General features: G+C 36.4%; 1 protein-coding gene across 1 annotated transcript in view; it reads left to right on the forward strand.

The window, feature by feature from the left end:
• LOC105061294 (uncharacterized) overlaps positions 1 to 15,782 on the forward strand; it is a 104,164-nt gene that overhangs the window by 71,607 nt on the left and 16,775 nt on the right. Inside the window, 8 exon segments of the mRNA XM_073261838.1 lie at positions 72 to 467; positions 563 to 881; positions 1,021 to 1,179; positions 1,282 to 1,445; positions 1,618 to 1,798; positions 1,901 to 2,161; positions 2,248 to 2,454; positions 5,648 to 5,702. Of these exon segments, the coding sequence (XP_073117939.1) occupies positions 72 to 467; positions 563 to 881; positions 1,021 to 1,179; positions 1,282 to 1,445; positions 1,618 to 1,798; positions 1,901 to 2,161; positions 2,248 to 2,454; positions 5,648 to 5,702 (1,742 nt within the window).

The following is a 15,782-nucleotide window of genomic DNA, read 5'->3' on the forward strand; positions in this document are numbered from 1 at the left end:
CTTCTATGTTTTTGTACTTTAACTGCATAATTTGCACATTGTATGAACCTATCACCTCATTATGTTTGTAGGGCTTTGTCTGGATATAGCATCTGGCGCATCGACAATGTTGTCAGTTCATTTCTTGTGCATAATTCGGTGGAATGTCCTCCTGAAGGCGAAAGCTTCGATTTGCACCAGATTCTTCTGCACAATTCAAATTTGAATATGTCTTTCTCCAGTCATCCCAGTTCTAACACCAGCATTAATAATGAGCAGCAAAGTCAGCAAGGAGGAAACAGCAATGGTGGTTCCTCTGGATGGGACATTCTGAGGTCGTTATCAACAACTAGTAGTTATTACATATCTACCCCACACTTTGAAAGGATATGGTGGGACAAAGGTTGTGATCTAAGAAGGCCAATTTCAATATGGCGACCAATATCACGTGTGGGATATTCTGTACTTGGCGACTGTGTAACAGAAGGGTTGGGCAGTGATCTCATCATCATCATCATACTATTTTCCATAGATACTTCCCTAAGATGCTAATTGACACTAGGTTATTTTGTTCTTGCCTCAGGTTAGAACCACCTGCTCTAGGGTTGGTATTCAAGTGCGATAATTCTGTGATTGCTGCAAATCCTGTGCAGTTCACTAAAGTTGCACATATAAGTAGAAAGGGGCTTGATGATGCTTTTTTCTGGTACCCAATTCCTCCTCCTGGTTATGCCTCCTTGGGATGTGTAGTAACAAGAATTGATGAAGTGCCAAAGAAGGATTCCTTTTGCTGTCCAAGGATTGATCTTGTTAACCAAGCAAATGTTTCTGATGAACCCATTTCTCGGTCCTCCAGCTCCAAGGGCTCCAGCTGCTGGAGCATCTGGAAAGTTGAAAATCAGGTTCTTAACAACAGTGCCTGACCGATAAACTGGCTTTCATATATTGTGTTTGCATTTCAAGCTGATGCTTTTATATCATTCAGTCCCAGTACTTTGTGTGCTCTTCTAACTTGTTTCTGTGGTGCTTGTCGTGTTTCAGGCCTGTACTTTTCTTGCACGATCTGATCTTAGAAAACCATCGAGCCGTTTGGCATACAGTATAAGTGACCATGTGAAGCCTAGAGCACGTGAAAACATTAGTGCTGAGATGAAGTTGGGGTCTTTTTCATTCAGTATCCTGGACAGCTTGTGTGGGACGGTGAGTAGCTTTGTTAATATGTCTTCAGAATTTTTTGATCTTATTGAAAAGGCTGAACATCTCACTACATTATTTTTATTGATCGTTGTTGGACCTCTTAAGATGACACCATTGTTTGACACAACTATTACAAATGTAAATCTTGCAACACATGGACGTCTTGAGGCAATGAATGCTGTTCTTATCTGTTCAATTGCTGCATCCACATTCAACAGACAATTAGAATCATGGGAGCCTCTTATTGAACCATTTGATGGGATATTCAAGTAAGATTTTAGTTTGTTTTTGAAGATTTTATGTTGAACAGTAGAAAATGCTTTTTATTAGCGCTTTTAAATTTCAAGATTTGACTAGATTTGCTTTACAGGTCATTAACTGTCATAGTTTTACAATAAGTTATTCTATTAATGATCGTGGTTCTTGTTTCATCTTCTTAAGGGTTGAAACATATGATGCCAATGAGCACCAACCATCAAAAGTTGGCAAACGAGTTCGTGTTGCTGCAACAAGTACTGTGAATCTTAATGTCAGTGCAGCCAATCTTGAAACCCTTACAGAAACTCTGGTTTCCTGGAGTAGGCATAATGATTTAGAGCAGAAGTCATCAAGAAAAAATGAGGTTACCGTTATACACTCAGTTAATATAACCATTGTTCTAAAATAAGTTTTAATAACTCTTCTCATTCAATATTTAGAAACTCACTGATGTGCTGTCATTCAGGAATCTGATGAAGACTTAAGACAAAATGTTGATTTATCATATTCTGCATTGGATGAAGATGATTTTCGAAAACTGATTTTTGAAAATAAACTTGGATGTGATGTTTATCTGAGAAAAGTTGAGGGAAGCACTGAGTTGTTACAGCATGACAACCAAATGTCACTTTTGGTGCCACCCCCCAGGTTTTCAGATAAGTTGAATTCAGTTACCAAAGCTTGGGAAACTCGATATTATGTTGCTGTTCAAATCATGGAGGCTAAGGTCTTATATGTCTATATTTTATCTATACCATGACTCCGACATATTGTTCCAAAGTTTGGTCATGACCTTATTTCACTTTATTGCAGGGACTGCCTATTGTAGATGATGGCAATAGCCATGAGTACTTTTGTGCTTTGCGATTGCTGATAGACAGTAAGGCCACAGATCAGTATAAGCTTTTTCCCCAGAGTGCAAGAACTAGGTGTGTGAGACCATTGATCTCAAAGATGGATGACTTGGGCGAGGGATATGCCAAGTGGAATGAAATTTTCATATTCGAAGTTCCTGAAAAGGTAGGTAGAGGGTTGCGAGGCTATCATATACTTCTATGTGGTGAAAATTTTTAATTCCTTTTCAAGAGTTACTGTGAGTTTTGCATTAAGAAAAATTAAACATTTTCTTTATATAGTTGCTTTGGTCTCGCACCTGTACAGCACATCCAACATCTGGAATTTTTGTTGGAAATATTCCTACAATCAAACGTTCTCAAGTCAAATGCCAAAGGATTGGGTTTTTAACACATTTATATGGTTGGATATTATATCATTTTATGAATGTTCCTAAATATTCAATCCATTGTTTACCCACATTTTCCGGCTTCTTGCTTTTCATTAATTTCATAATATATCATGTTCCAGGCTTCCAGCATTTCAAAAACAATAAATCCTTTAAGTTGCATTATCCCACTTGAGAATTCATCCTTGTAAGAAGTCTTCCAAGATTAGCAATTAACAAGGATTTAAGTGCCAATGTTGATGGATGTGCTGACCACAGGCTTTATAGTATGTGCTGTGGCATGTTAGGTCATGTTGGCACATATGTCATGCTGTGTCAAAATTTAAAAATAACAAAAAAGAAAACGGACTTAATGCCCCTTTTCAATTAAAACATAATTTCAGTAAAAGATGTAATAGGCGTCTTGCTGGCTTTTGGACCTTCTGGACTCTGGTACTTGCCCACCATTGTATGTCCCTGCCTGTAAAAAAGAGTTCAAGCCAGCAGATGAAACCTTAAAAATTACTTGTGAAAAAGCTTCTCTACTCATTAGAAACTACAGAATCTACAGATGTCCATATCAATTTATGCATAATTGCAAAAATGTCATATTTTGACAGCAGAAACTATATAATTTTACTAAAATTAGCATTCTTCTCCTGTTTGGTGTGTCTATGCTGAAAATTTGTTGTTGTTGGATGCTTTGCCTTCTGTTTGATACGAAGGATGGATTGAAGGAAGGATGAATTGAGGGAAGGATGAATAGAAGAGGAATGATGGATGGAGGAAAAGATGGATGGATTTTCCATCCATCCTCTCATATGTTTAGTGAAATATGGAAGGATGGATGGAAATAATTTTCTCTTTGTTTGGTATAGGAGGAATGAGAGGAAGGATGGATGATATTTGTACAATATTTTACTAAACTATCATTTGATAAAAATATTATTATTATCAATTTATAATACTTATTTAGTAACATTATTTATGCTAAAGAAGTAAACAATTTTTCAACTTATAATCTTTATAATCTATAATTTATTAAAAATTATATAAATATTTAATTTAATACATGATTTTATAAATTAATTATATAAATAACTAACTAATTTATAATTTAGTTTAAATAGTTAATTAATATTGTACAAATAATTAATTAAAAAATAAAGATAAATAGAGAAATAAGCAATCTAATTATTTAATTATAATATTAAAATTAAAACAATGACTAATAAAATTTAATAGTATATGATTAATAGTATATATAAAAATATATATAAATAATATTAATGAAAAAGTAAAGAAGTATTATATTTTTATCAAAAAAATTAATGAGGGGTAATTTTGTCATGTTAAAGTCTATCATCCATCCTTCATCCTCTCAATTTAGGAGGATGCAAAATGGTGGGTCAGGATAGATGGACAATCCACTTTTTTCATTCATCCTCCCTTTAATTTTTTGAACCAAATGATAGATGGAGGCCATCTATTCTTCCAATCCCATCCATCCATCCTCTCATGACCCCAACCAAACACAGCGTTAAAGTTCCCATTTTGCTGATTAATTATATATTCATCCAAATGTTGTGAATTAATGGAGTTTCATGGTTAAGTTTATAAAACAATTTGATTGTCATGGAAATATTAAATAAAAGCATACTGGTTGGAATTTTGTTATTATTCTTTTAATTACTTGTTGTGTTTCTTTAACGTTGCTTGTGATTATTCCATTTTTATAAATATAAAGTAGTAGAGTAAAAACTAAACTGTTTAGGTGAAGGAGATTTTCTCCATGGTAGTTGCAGTGACCTAATGATTTAGGTCTCCTGTTGTTCCAGATCCTTCTACTCTTTCAATTTTAATTAATTATAGGTTTCTGGTATGCCTTTTAGTGTTCTGTGATCACTAAAGTTACTAAACCATGCAAACTGCAAAGGACTCTTAACTAGTACTAGTAGTTATGCTGAAATCAGCAGCTGTTGCTACTTGGCTACATTGACTCCTTTTAACTCACTTCTTACTAACATATTTTGTTCTCTTATTTTTATTACCCTTCTCATAGAAAATACATGAAATCATCGTTGCAAATGTTTATTAAGCATTTTTTGTCTTTAATGCACTGATTTTGCCAGCTTGCAGTCAGTACTCAGCACTAACATTTTATCCTGTTGTATTGTGAAACAGTTGTTTCGCATCAAGATGAAAAGTTAGGCAGCAGTGTTGAATAAAATACCAATAGAGAAACAGTAGTAAACCTTTCTCTGCTCTAGAATATTCTCCATAAATGCATAATATTGAAGCACTATGTTTTGGACCTTCAAACAAACGCGTACTTCTATATATTTTTTATGCAGCAAATTGATTTTTGATAGGCACAATGTAATGACACTGTACAAATGACACCTTTACAAATACACTGTACAAATGACACCTGACCACAAACTAACATCAAATTTAAAGCAATGAAGGCATCTTTTACAGAAGGTACATTTTTAAGATTTTGGGTTTAACAAGTATCAACCAACTGAAAATGTATTTCTGTAAGATATAATTTACAACTGGTCCATTTTGTAGTTTATGGGACAGCTCTGAAGTCTGAACGGTACTAATTTTTAGAGACAAAATAGAAGGGGGCACTCATCTTGCTGGTAATTATGGTACACATCTAACAACATAATCAGTTATACAGCTGATAGCTTAGATATTTTGATATTAACCATGATTTCTTATAAGAGAAAATATTTGACTTCATGCTTTCTGAAATTCCACACAGGTACTACCATTATATTGCGCATGTGTATTTGGAGAATGAGTAGTTTCAGTTCTGTCTAAATTGCTTCACTTCTCACAGATTCCAGCTTTAGAATTTGTGTTAAAATTTGAAATAGTGACTGTGTTTTGAAAATATTTATGATTAGATTTTGAGCTCAAACTTAGCTTTGTGTTGAAATTGTGACTGAACCCTATGGTCATGCATTTCTTATTGTTCAGGGACGGGCAAATCTGGAGGTTGAGGTTACAAACCTTGCTTCAAAAGCTGGCAAAGGTAATGCTGAGATTTTATTTCCATGTATTGTAATGTAGAGTTTTGTGCAAACAAGGGGACCACATTACCTAGTCCATAATCTGTCTCTTTCTTCTTTTCCGCATATGACATTAACTTTTTTTAACTATTAATTTTTAATGCCTTTGATGCACTGCTTATGTTGATGTTCTTAATTGAGAGAAATTTTGGATTTACAGTACAAGTGATAGCTGAGAACAAATGTCATCTACATCCATATGTATACTCTCATCATGTCTTATCTATCTTGTTTGGTTTGTGCTCATAAATTCTGTTTTTATGACATGCATGCTTACTCTGTACTGAAGTATGAAACACATTTGTGTGAAGTATGCTCTTTGCTTTTGTTTAGGGAATTTTTGCAGAATAAGGCAATTGGCATCCTTATTTAATAGGCCAACATCACAAAGATATTGTCATTGATCAAGACCAAGGTTCGCTGCACCAGTATTGGGGCCTATACTGGATGGCTGGTGGCATGGTTTGGTGTGCCCTAGTGCTGGGCCTGAATAGACACAACAAAGAGAGCAAGGGAGAAGGAGAACCAAAGAGGGGAAGAGAGAGAGGGAAGTAGGAGAGGGCGAAGAGGCCGGTCGTGGCCGCTGGAGGGCTGTGGAGACCCTCGGATGGCCGAATTTGCCTCTTTGGCCTCCACTAAATTAAGATAGGGGCGAGGCTCCTATTTCGATTGCGATTTTTATTTTTATTTTTTTGCTGATTCATAGTGAAGTCATCCAGTGGAGGTCGGGGAGGCAAATCCGATCATCTGGGGGCGCCACGGCCCTCCAAAGATGACCACCGACCTCTCTGCCCTCTCTCGCTCCTTCCCTCTCTCTCTCTTCGCTCCCCCCTCTCTCTCTCTCTTTTCCTCTCTTTCCTTCTCCCTCCCCTCGTCCTCACTAGTGTTTTGTTTCGAATGCTGGAACCATCCCTATCAGCTACCAGTACAATTCAACATTCCTCAAACTAGGCGACTCCGGACAGTTCAGTGAACCTTGATCAGTATAGTATTTTAACTTTCTATCCTTTGCTAGCATCCTGAATGTCTTATATCTATTTCATCATTCTTGGGAGTAAGTATTTATTTTGGCATTTGAGGTTGGTGATGTTCTAACTCACTCAAATGTTGATCATCATATATGCTTTTTTTTTTCCCAAAGGAAAACAAGTGACTGTATGTATTGGCACCTCCAATTTATTGGGTTTCGGCCACGCAGCGGAAAGTGATTTTCAAAAATTTTAAAATCATACAAATCGGTAGCTTTATCAAATAAAACTATCGAGCCGGAATCCAAACCCTAGAATCACCTTGCCGATATCGATCAAAGCAAAAACAAGCATGCATAGGGATAGAATTTTATACTTTCACCAAAATAAAAAAGTGGCATGTTGGTGTTTTCCACAAGATCCCAAAGTAGAAGTCCTCCAATGGTGATCCACGCGGAAGATGACCAAGGTCCTTCCCAATCAGTGCACTATCATAGCCTTGTTTTCTTAAGAACACTGCCGGCTTCGAACTTGCATCACGATCGCACCAAAGTCCAGTTGCTTTCGATCTTGCCATCAGAACGACACCAAGAAGACACTCTTCAGATGTCACACAATCCAGTATTTGATTTTTGGCTCCAACACATGAAAAAATCAAATCCTAGGGCACTCAAGCAACACTTGCTGAAAATCTCACCATCCTTGTAGCAACTTTTGTCACTCAAAATTTTTTTTTTCTCAGATTTTTTCTAAATTTTTTTCTATGTTTACCACATCCCTTCTCTCTGATTTCACCTAAAAATCACTGTAAGAAATTATGTGGGGCATTCTTTATAAATAGGGGACCAGAAGACGTCTCATGGGATGAAGGGGCGCCAACCTTTGGCGCTCCAACTTCCCATGCGCCAAATAAATTCACCGAGTGAATTTTTGGCGATCCAATTACTTGGAGCAGAAGGACTTTTAGTCTTCTACGTGCCATAAAAAATTCAATGAATTTTGGCGACAAAACATAGGATTTCTGATCGGAAATTTAAGGCAATTCATGTTAGTTAAGAGCCTTCTTTAAAGACTCTCCACTTCACACGCCATAAAGTGGTGGGTGGCATTTATTTTTTGCCGTGGCTTCTGGTGGGTGCAGAGGAGTCCTCGACTTGAAATTGGTTCAAGTTGGATAAGGATCTAATCCAAATTGACCTAATTCTATTAGGTCAAAGCCAACTGGTCTAGGTTAGCTCAAACAATTTGATCTAAACCAATTTAGGAACTTAGGTTAGTACAATGTGCTAGCATATCAAATTAACCCATAGAATTTATATTAAACTTTAATTAGATCAGACCAAGGCCAAATGTCAAAGTGTGTGATCCATTGGATTTCAAATCTAGCTAGTAGTGGACCCAGACTTTCGACGTAATCCTAATTCGATGAGATTAGGTCACCCGAAGAGTCCCAATCAACTTGGACTCTTCCACATTGATTCCAGAATCAAATTCTTTCAATTCTGATGAGCCCACAAGTCAAGATTGACGTCTAGCAACGTATCATGACTATTCGAAAGATTTAAAATTTTGATAAAAAATTATCAAAATACCTTTCAGTGGTAAGTTTTCGTGTAATTCAATCCTTCAGTCAAACAATATCCCAAATGAGCTATGGGCATAGAAATATATCAAATCCAATCACTTATCATTATGTATCTCGATCAGAAGACGATTCAGTTGATGATACATTAGAAATTTTTTTCTAATTATCTTGCTTTGGCCAAAGACTTTCGAATCAATGACCTATGAGATCACATAGGATGTTCGCTCTCCTTATTAGGAGTGACTGATCCTTTATTGATCACTCACAACTTTCATGCACTCTTCATCATATCCAGAATACCCCACACAAGGGTCAGAGAACCAAGTTAGGTAGTGAACCAAAATATGGATTCAAGTACACAAGGTACCATGGTGACCTTAGGTCTCAGGATCATATACAGAATTCCCACTAGAGGGATCTAAGTACACAAGGTACCATGGTGACCTCAGGTCTAAGGATCATATACACAACTCCCACTAGAGAATTATCAGTTGACATGTAAATAAAACTCCATCTGATATTCTCTCGCAGGTCAATTTAGTGAACTCATTCTCTAATGAGGACCCATATCCTTATATTAGTATCCCCACACAAGTGGTTGTGAGATCAATCACCCTCATTTTGGAGTATACATAGGACATGCCAGTCTTATCGGTATCATTGATCTCTGACTCAATGTACCAACGATTAGGAATGTTTTAGGGTAGGGCTACTAAAGAATTAGGTCTCACTAACGTAATCTCATCACGATCCAAAATCATTGTCCAGACCTATGGGGTTCATTATAATCTTAAAATAAATAAGATGCAGCATATAATGAATCAAAAATATCTTATTTTATTAATAATAAATGTCAATTACATGAGTCTGGAAGATAAATTACAATAAACATCCTTTCGCATCTTATATGCGATTGGCTTCTACGGCATTATTCTTTCAATCTCCCACTTGTACTTAAAGCTAATCGTCCTTATACTTGATACCCATGCTATCAAGATGGCGGTCAAACTGCTGCATTGACAAGGCCTTAGTGAACGGATCCGCTATATTATTTTTGGTGTCAACTCGCTCCACAATCACATCGCATCTTTCGATAATTTTTTGAAAAAGATGGACCATCTTAGGACGTGCTTGGATTTATGATGAGATCTTAGTTCTTTTGTTTGAAAAACTGTTCGAGTATTATCACAATAAAAGGGCACTGGTTGTTCAATCTCTGGAAGTACACCCAACTCTGTGATGAATTTTCTCATCCAGACGGTTTTCTTAGCAGCCTCACTTGCAGCAATATACTCAGTCTCAGTGACCGAGTCAGCAACCGTTTGCTGTTTGAAACTTTTTCAACTTACTGCACCACCATACAGAGTGAACACATATCCAGATATAGATTTGCTATCATCCTAATCAGATTAAAAATTAGAATCGGTATAACCTTCCAGTTTTAAATTAGATCCACCATATATCAGAAAAATATCTCTAGTCCTCAAGTATTTAAGTATGTTTTCACAGCTTTTCAATGATTCTCTCTGGGATCAGCCTGAAATCTGCTTACAATGTTCAAGGCATAAGCCACATCAGGCTTGGTACATAGCATACATTATCGATTCTACAGTTGAAGTATAAGGAATAGAACTCATTCTATTTTTCTCTTCAGGTGTCTTAGGAGACATCTTCTTAGAGAGTTGTATGCCATGACCTATAGGCAAGTAACCTCTTTTATTTTTCTCCATGTTGAACCTCTTCAACACCAGATCAATGTACCTAGACTGAGACAAGTCAAGCATCTTTTTTGATCTATTCCTATAGATCTTTATACCAAGTATATAGGATGCCTCACCCAAGTTTTTCATGAAAAATTTTTGTGATAGCCAAGTCTTGACCGATTGCAACATCGGGACATCATTCCTAATGAGCAGTATGTTGTCTACATACAGGATCAAGAAGACAATAGCACTTTCACTATTTTTTTTTGTAAACACAAAGTTCATCCACATTTTTGATGAAGCCAAACGATTTGACTGTCTCATCAAAACGGATGTTCCAGCTCCTTGATGCTTACTTTAATCCATAAATGGATCTATTCAGCTTGCATACTTAATTTGCTCTCCCATTTGAGATAAATCCCTCTGGCTGAGTTATATAGACTTCTTCCTCAAAGTTTTCATTGAGGAAGGCAGTCTTGATGTCCATCTGTCAGATCTCATAGTCATGGTATGCTGCTATAACAAGCATTATCCGAATAGATTTGAGCATGGCTACTGGCGAAAAGGTTTTTTCATAATCAACACCTTGTTTTTGCTTGAAATCTTTTGCCACAAGTCTGGCCTTATAGGTCTCTACCTGACCATTTGCTCCAATCTTCTTTTTGAAGATTCATTTGCAGCCTATTGGGGTCACACCCTCAGGTGCATCAACCAAAGTTCATACTTGGTTGACATACATGGAGTCCATTTCGGATTTTATGGTATTGAGCCACTTGTCAGAGTCACTACTCATGACAGCTTCCAAATAGGTCGTAGGATCATCATTCTTAATGATGCGGGTTGTGTTGTTATTCTCAATGATAAATTCATACCTGAGTAGTACATTACGTACTCTACTCGACCTTCGGAGAAGAGGTGTGTAGTGGCTGTGCCTCAACAATGGGCACATCTGGTTGCGAACCATTTGGTGAGTCCTGGATAGATTGTAGGTTTTGAACTTCCTCCAATTCAACAGACCTCCTACTGCCTCTTTTTTAGACAAACTCTTTCTCCAAGAAAATGGCATGCCTATCAACAAACACTTTTTGTTGAGTAGGGTTATAGAAGTAGTATCCTATACTCTCCTTAGGATAACCTACAAACCTATATCTTTCTGATCTAGCATTCAGCTTATGTTTATTAACATTTTTCACATAAGCTGGGCAACCCCAAATCTTAAGATGCTTAAGATTGGGTCTTTTTCATTTCTATATTTCATATGAAGTGCTAGAAACAGATTTTGAAGGCACTTTATTTAAAATATATGCTGCAGTCTCGAGGGCATATCCCCAAAAGAATATCGGAAGATCCGTGAAACACATCATAGACCGCACTATGTCTAATAAGGTGCGATTCCTCTCCGCAATTTCATTTAATTGTGGAGTATAAGGATGTGTCCATTGAGAGAGTATTCTATTTTGTTTCAAATAATCGAGGAACTCACTGGATAAGTATTCTCCTCCTCGATCCGATCAAAGAGTTTTAATACTTTTATCAGTTTATTTTTTGATCATTTTTTGATATTCTTTAAACTTACAAAGGCTTCGGATTTGTATTTCATTAAATACACATATCGAAATCTAGACCTATCATCAGTAAACGTGAAGTAGGAGTATCCACTTCTGGCTTGAGTGGATATTGGATCACATACATCAGTATGTACAAGGTCCAAAATGTCACTCGTCCGATCTTCATGTCCAGTAAATGAAGTCTTGGTTATTTTTTTCATGAGGTAAGATTCACAAGTTTCATATGATTCATAATCATAAGGATCAAAGAAATTATCTTTGTATGATTTGTTAATCCTTGACTTATTTATATGGCCAAATCGGCAGTGCCAGAGGTACGTGACATTCACATCATTTCTTTCTTTTCTTCATATTATCAATATAAAATACATTATCATTAAGTGAAAGAAACATAAATCATTCTCAATAACAACACTTAATATTCGTTAGAAAAATGAATAGAACAACCATTGTTCTTTGCAATTATTTCAAAACTTTGTTCCAATAACAATAGTACATAAATAATATTTCTAACAATATCTGGAATATAATAACAGGTCTTCAGTTCCAAAATTTTGTCCGAAGACAACTTCAAAATCCTGATTCCTACGGTTTCGGTCTGAATGAACTCTCCACTAGCGCCGAACGGCTTGAAGTCATCTTTATTCAGATTTCTTATTTCCTGTAGATCCTGCAACGATTTGCAAATGTGTGAACCACAGGCGGTATCCAATACCCAAGAATCTAAAAATGAAATACTTAATGATAAATTAGTTTGTATCATATACAAACCTTTAGCAACATTTGTTGATTTCACGGTTGCAAGGTACTTGCAATTCTTCTTCCAGTGACCCTCCTTGCCACATTGATAATAAGTACCTTTGGTAGAGATCTTCTTCGCCTTCTTCTTGAAGATGCTAGCCTTAGGGTTCATTTTTCTCTTAGAACCCTTCATTGTCTTTTTTTTGCTGATTTTATCAACATGAAGGACTAGAACCTTTTCACCTTTGAAATGGCTCTGCTGTTTTCAGCATGTTCAGTAGTTTAAGCAAGCTAATGTTCAGTTGGTTCATATGATAGTTAATAACAAACTGAGAAAAGAAGTTAGGGAGAGACTACAGGATCAAATCCTGGCTCAGTTCACCGTCTATGGCAAAACCCAGCTGTCCTAGACGAGTAATCAAATCAATCATCTTTAGGACATGAGTTTGCACGGAGATGCCTTCAGTCATGCGGGCACGGAACAACTGCTTTGATATCTCATATAGAGCAGTTCGACTTTGTTCTCTGTATAATTCCTTAAGGTTAAGGAGAATAGAGGGAATATTCATGTCTTCGTACTGCCTCTGGAGCTTATTGCTTATAGAAGCAAGCATGATGCATTTGACAGTCACACTGTCATTTTTCCACATCTTATATGTGGTCCTTTCCTTCTCGGAAGCATCTTTCCCAAGAGAATTTGGAGCAGGTGTATCCAGAATGTAGGAGACTTTCTCCTGAGTGAGAATAATTCTCAAGTTCCTTAACCAGTCGACATAGTTGGGTCTAGTCAACTTGTTTGCATCTAGGATACCTCTAAGTGAAAGTGAGGATGCCATGAGTGTAGTTAATCTACAACAACAAGAATATAATATAAGCAGACAACTCATGATGACACGCACAATTAGATTAGGACTTTTATCTAATTGTCTCCCACTATTTTATCGAACTTCATACTCAAATATAAAAATCGAGAAACATTTTAATATTTTTTAGTGGGGTTGAGATCTCTATTCCTCACAAACACCTTGTGGATAGCACAATAAGAATTCATGAGTTCAAGAGTAGGTAACTCTTTACCAATTGTACCTTTATAATTCTCAACATCTTTCTTTCTGGCCTCTAGATCACATATAGTCTTGTGGATAGCACAACAAACTATAGTGTTCTAGTTAAGTTGATCCTTCAATCCATATGGTCATACTTAAACAATGTTGCCCTTGTGGATAGCACAACAAAGCAACACTATTCAAATATGCTATAAGCATCAATATGCACTTGATCAACTTCATGTCAATTTCTATAGTAAGCCTTGTGGATAGCACAACAAGCTAACTAAGATCTTGACATACTCTATCGATTAAGTTTGAAGGAAAGCCCTTGTAATGTCTACATCACTTAATCAATCTAAGTTCGAAAATCAACAAGACCTAATTGACTAGGTAAGTAGGTGGGAGGCTCTTCGTAGCTTTTCTAGACACCAATAGAGTTGGCCAGGCCAGCATACGGATCTAATTAGAAAATCACTATTCACACTTTTCTCGACATCAATTGATCTTAAGAATTCGATTTTTGATTAAAAAGTGAATCTCGACATTACAACTTAATATAATTTTTAAGAGGGATTTTGATCTGGTCTCGGCACATCCTAATTATATGCGCATAAAATGTACACTACAAATTATGCAAATTTGCATGCTTCAACTATTCATAATAGCAATCACATTATCATGCAAAAAAAAAACATATAAGGGTGCAATCGAAGTCATAAGATATGACTAACAAATACAAATAATATAACAAATCCTAATCTAATTAGGCATGCATAACACCCTTGTATCCAATACATCGATTTAAGCATCATGCAACCATGATAATAAAATTTTTAAATTATCATAAATTCATAATTTAATAATTGGAATTTAGAATCATGGTTCACTAAAAGTCAAAAATAATTTTTGAGTTTGAAGAATCGATGCTAAAAACAATGCTATATTTTTGGCAGGATATGAACAAGAACGTTTCTATGCTACCAAATTGTACTTGTTTGATCGAATCAGATAAAGGCGGCTCTGATACCACTATTAGGTTCCGATTACGCAGCGAAAAGTGATTTTCAAAATTTTAAAATCATACAAATCAGTAGCTTTATCAAATAAAACTATCGAGTCGGAATCCAAACTTTAGAATCACCTTGCCAATATCGATCAAAGCAAAAACAAGCATGCATAGGGATAGAATTTTATACTTTCACGAAATTAAAAAAGTGGCACATTGGTGTTCTCCACAAGACCCTAAGGTAGAAGTCCTCCAACGGTGATCCATATGGAAGATGGCCAAGGTCCTTCCCAACCGGTGTGCTGCCGCAGCCTTGTCTTCTTAAGAACATTGCCGGCTTCGAACTTACATCACGATCGCACCAAAATCTAGTTGCTTTCGATCTTGTCACCAGAACGACACCAAGAAGACACTCTTCAGATGTCACATAACCTAGGATTTGATTTTTGGCTCCAACACATAAAAAAATCAAATCCTAGGACACTCAAGCAACACCTGTTGAAAATCTCACTACCCTTGTAGCAACTTTTGCCACTCAGAATTCTCTCTTTTTTTTTCTCAGAATTTTTTCAGAATTTTTCCTATGTTTACCACGTCTCTTCTCTCTGATTTCATCCAAAAATCACCGCAAGAAGCCATGTGGGGCGTCCCCTATAAATAGGGGACCAGGGGATGTCTCATGGGATGAAGGGGCGCCAACCTTTGGCGCTCCAACTTCTCACGCGCCAAATAAATTTACCAAGTGAATTTTTGGTGATCCAATTACTTGGAGCAGAAGGACTCTTAGTCTTCTACGTGCCATAAAAAATTCAATGAATTTTGACGACAAAACATAGGATTTCTGATCGGGAATTTAAGGCAACGTGTGTTAGTTAAGAGCCTTCTTTAAGGACTCCACTTCACACACCATAAAGTGGTGGGTGGCATTTATTTTTTGTCGTGGCTTCTGGTGGGCGCAGAGGAGTCCTCCACTTGAAACTGGTTCAAGTTGGATAAGGATCCAATCCAAATTGATCTAATCCTATTAGGTCAAAGCCAACTGGTCTAGGTTAGCTCAAACAATTTGATCTAAATCAATTTGAAATTTGGGTTAATACAATGTGCTAGTATATCAAATTAACCCATAGAATTTATATTAAACTTTAATTAGATTAGATCAAGGTCAAATGCCAAAGTGTGTGACCCATTAGGTTCCAAATCTAGCCAGAGTGGATCCAGACTTTCGACGTAATCATAATTCGATGAGATTAGGTCACCCGAAGAGTTTCAATCAACTTGAACTCTTTCAAATTGATTCCAGAATCAAATTCTTTCAATTCTGACAAGCCCACAAGTCAAGATTGACGTCTAGCAACGTGTTATGACTATCCGGAAGATTTGAAATTTTGATGAAAAATTATCAAAATATACTTCAGTGGTAAGT

This window comes from Elaeis guineensis, chromosome 1 (genome assembly GCF_000442705.2).
Source record: "Elaeis guineensis isolate ETL-2024a chromosome 1, EG11, whole genome shotgun sequence".
Lineage (NCBI taxonomy): Eukaryota > Viridiplantae > Streptophyta > Magnoliopsida > Arecales > Arecaceae > Elaeis > Elaeis guineensis.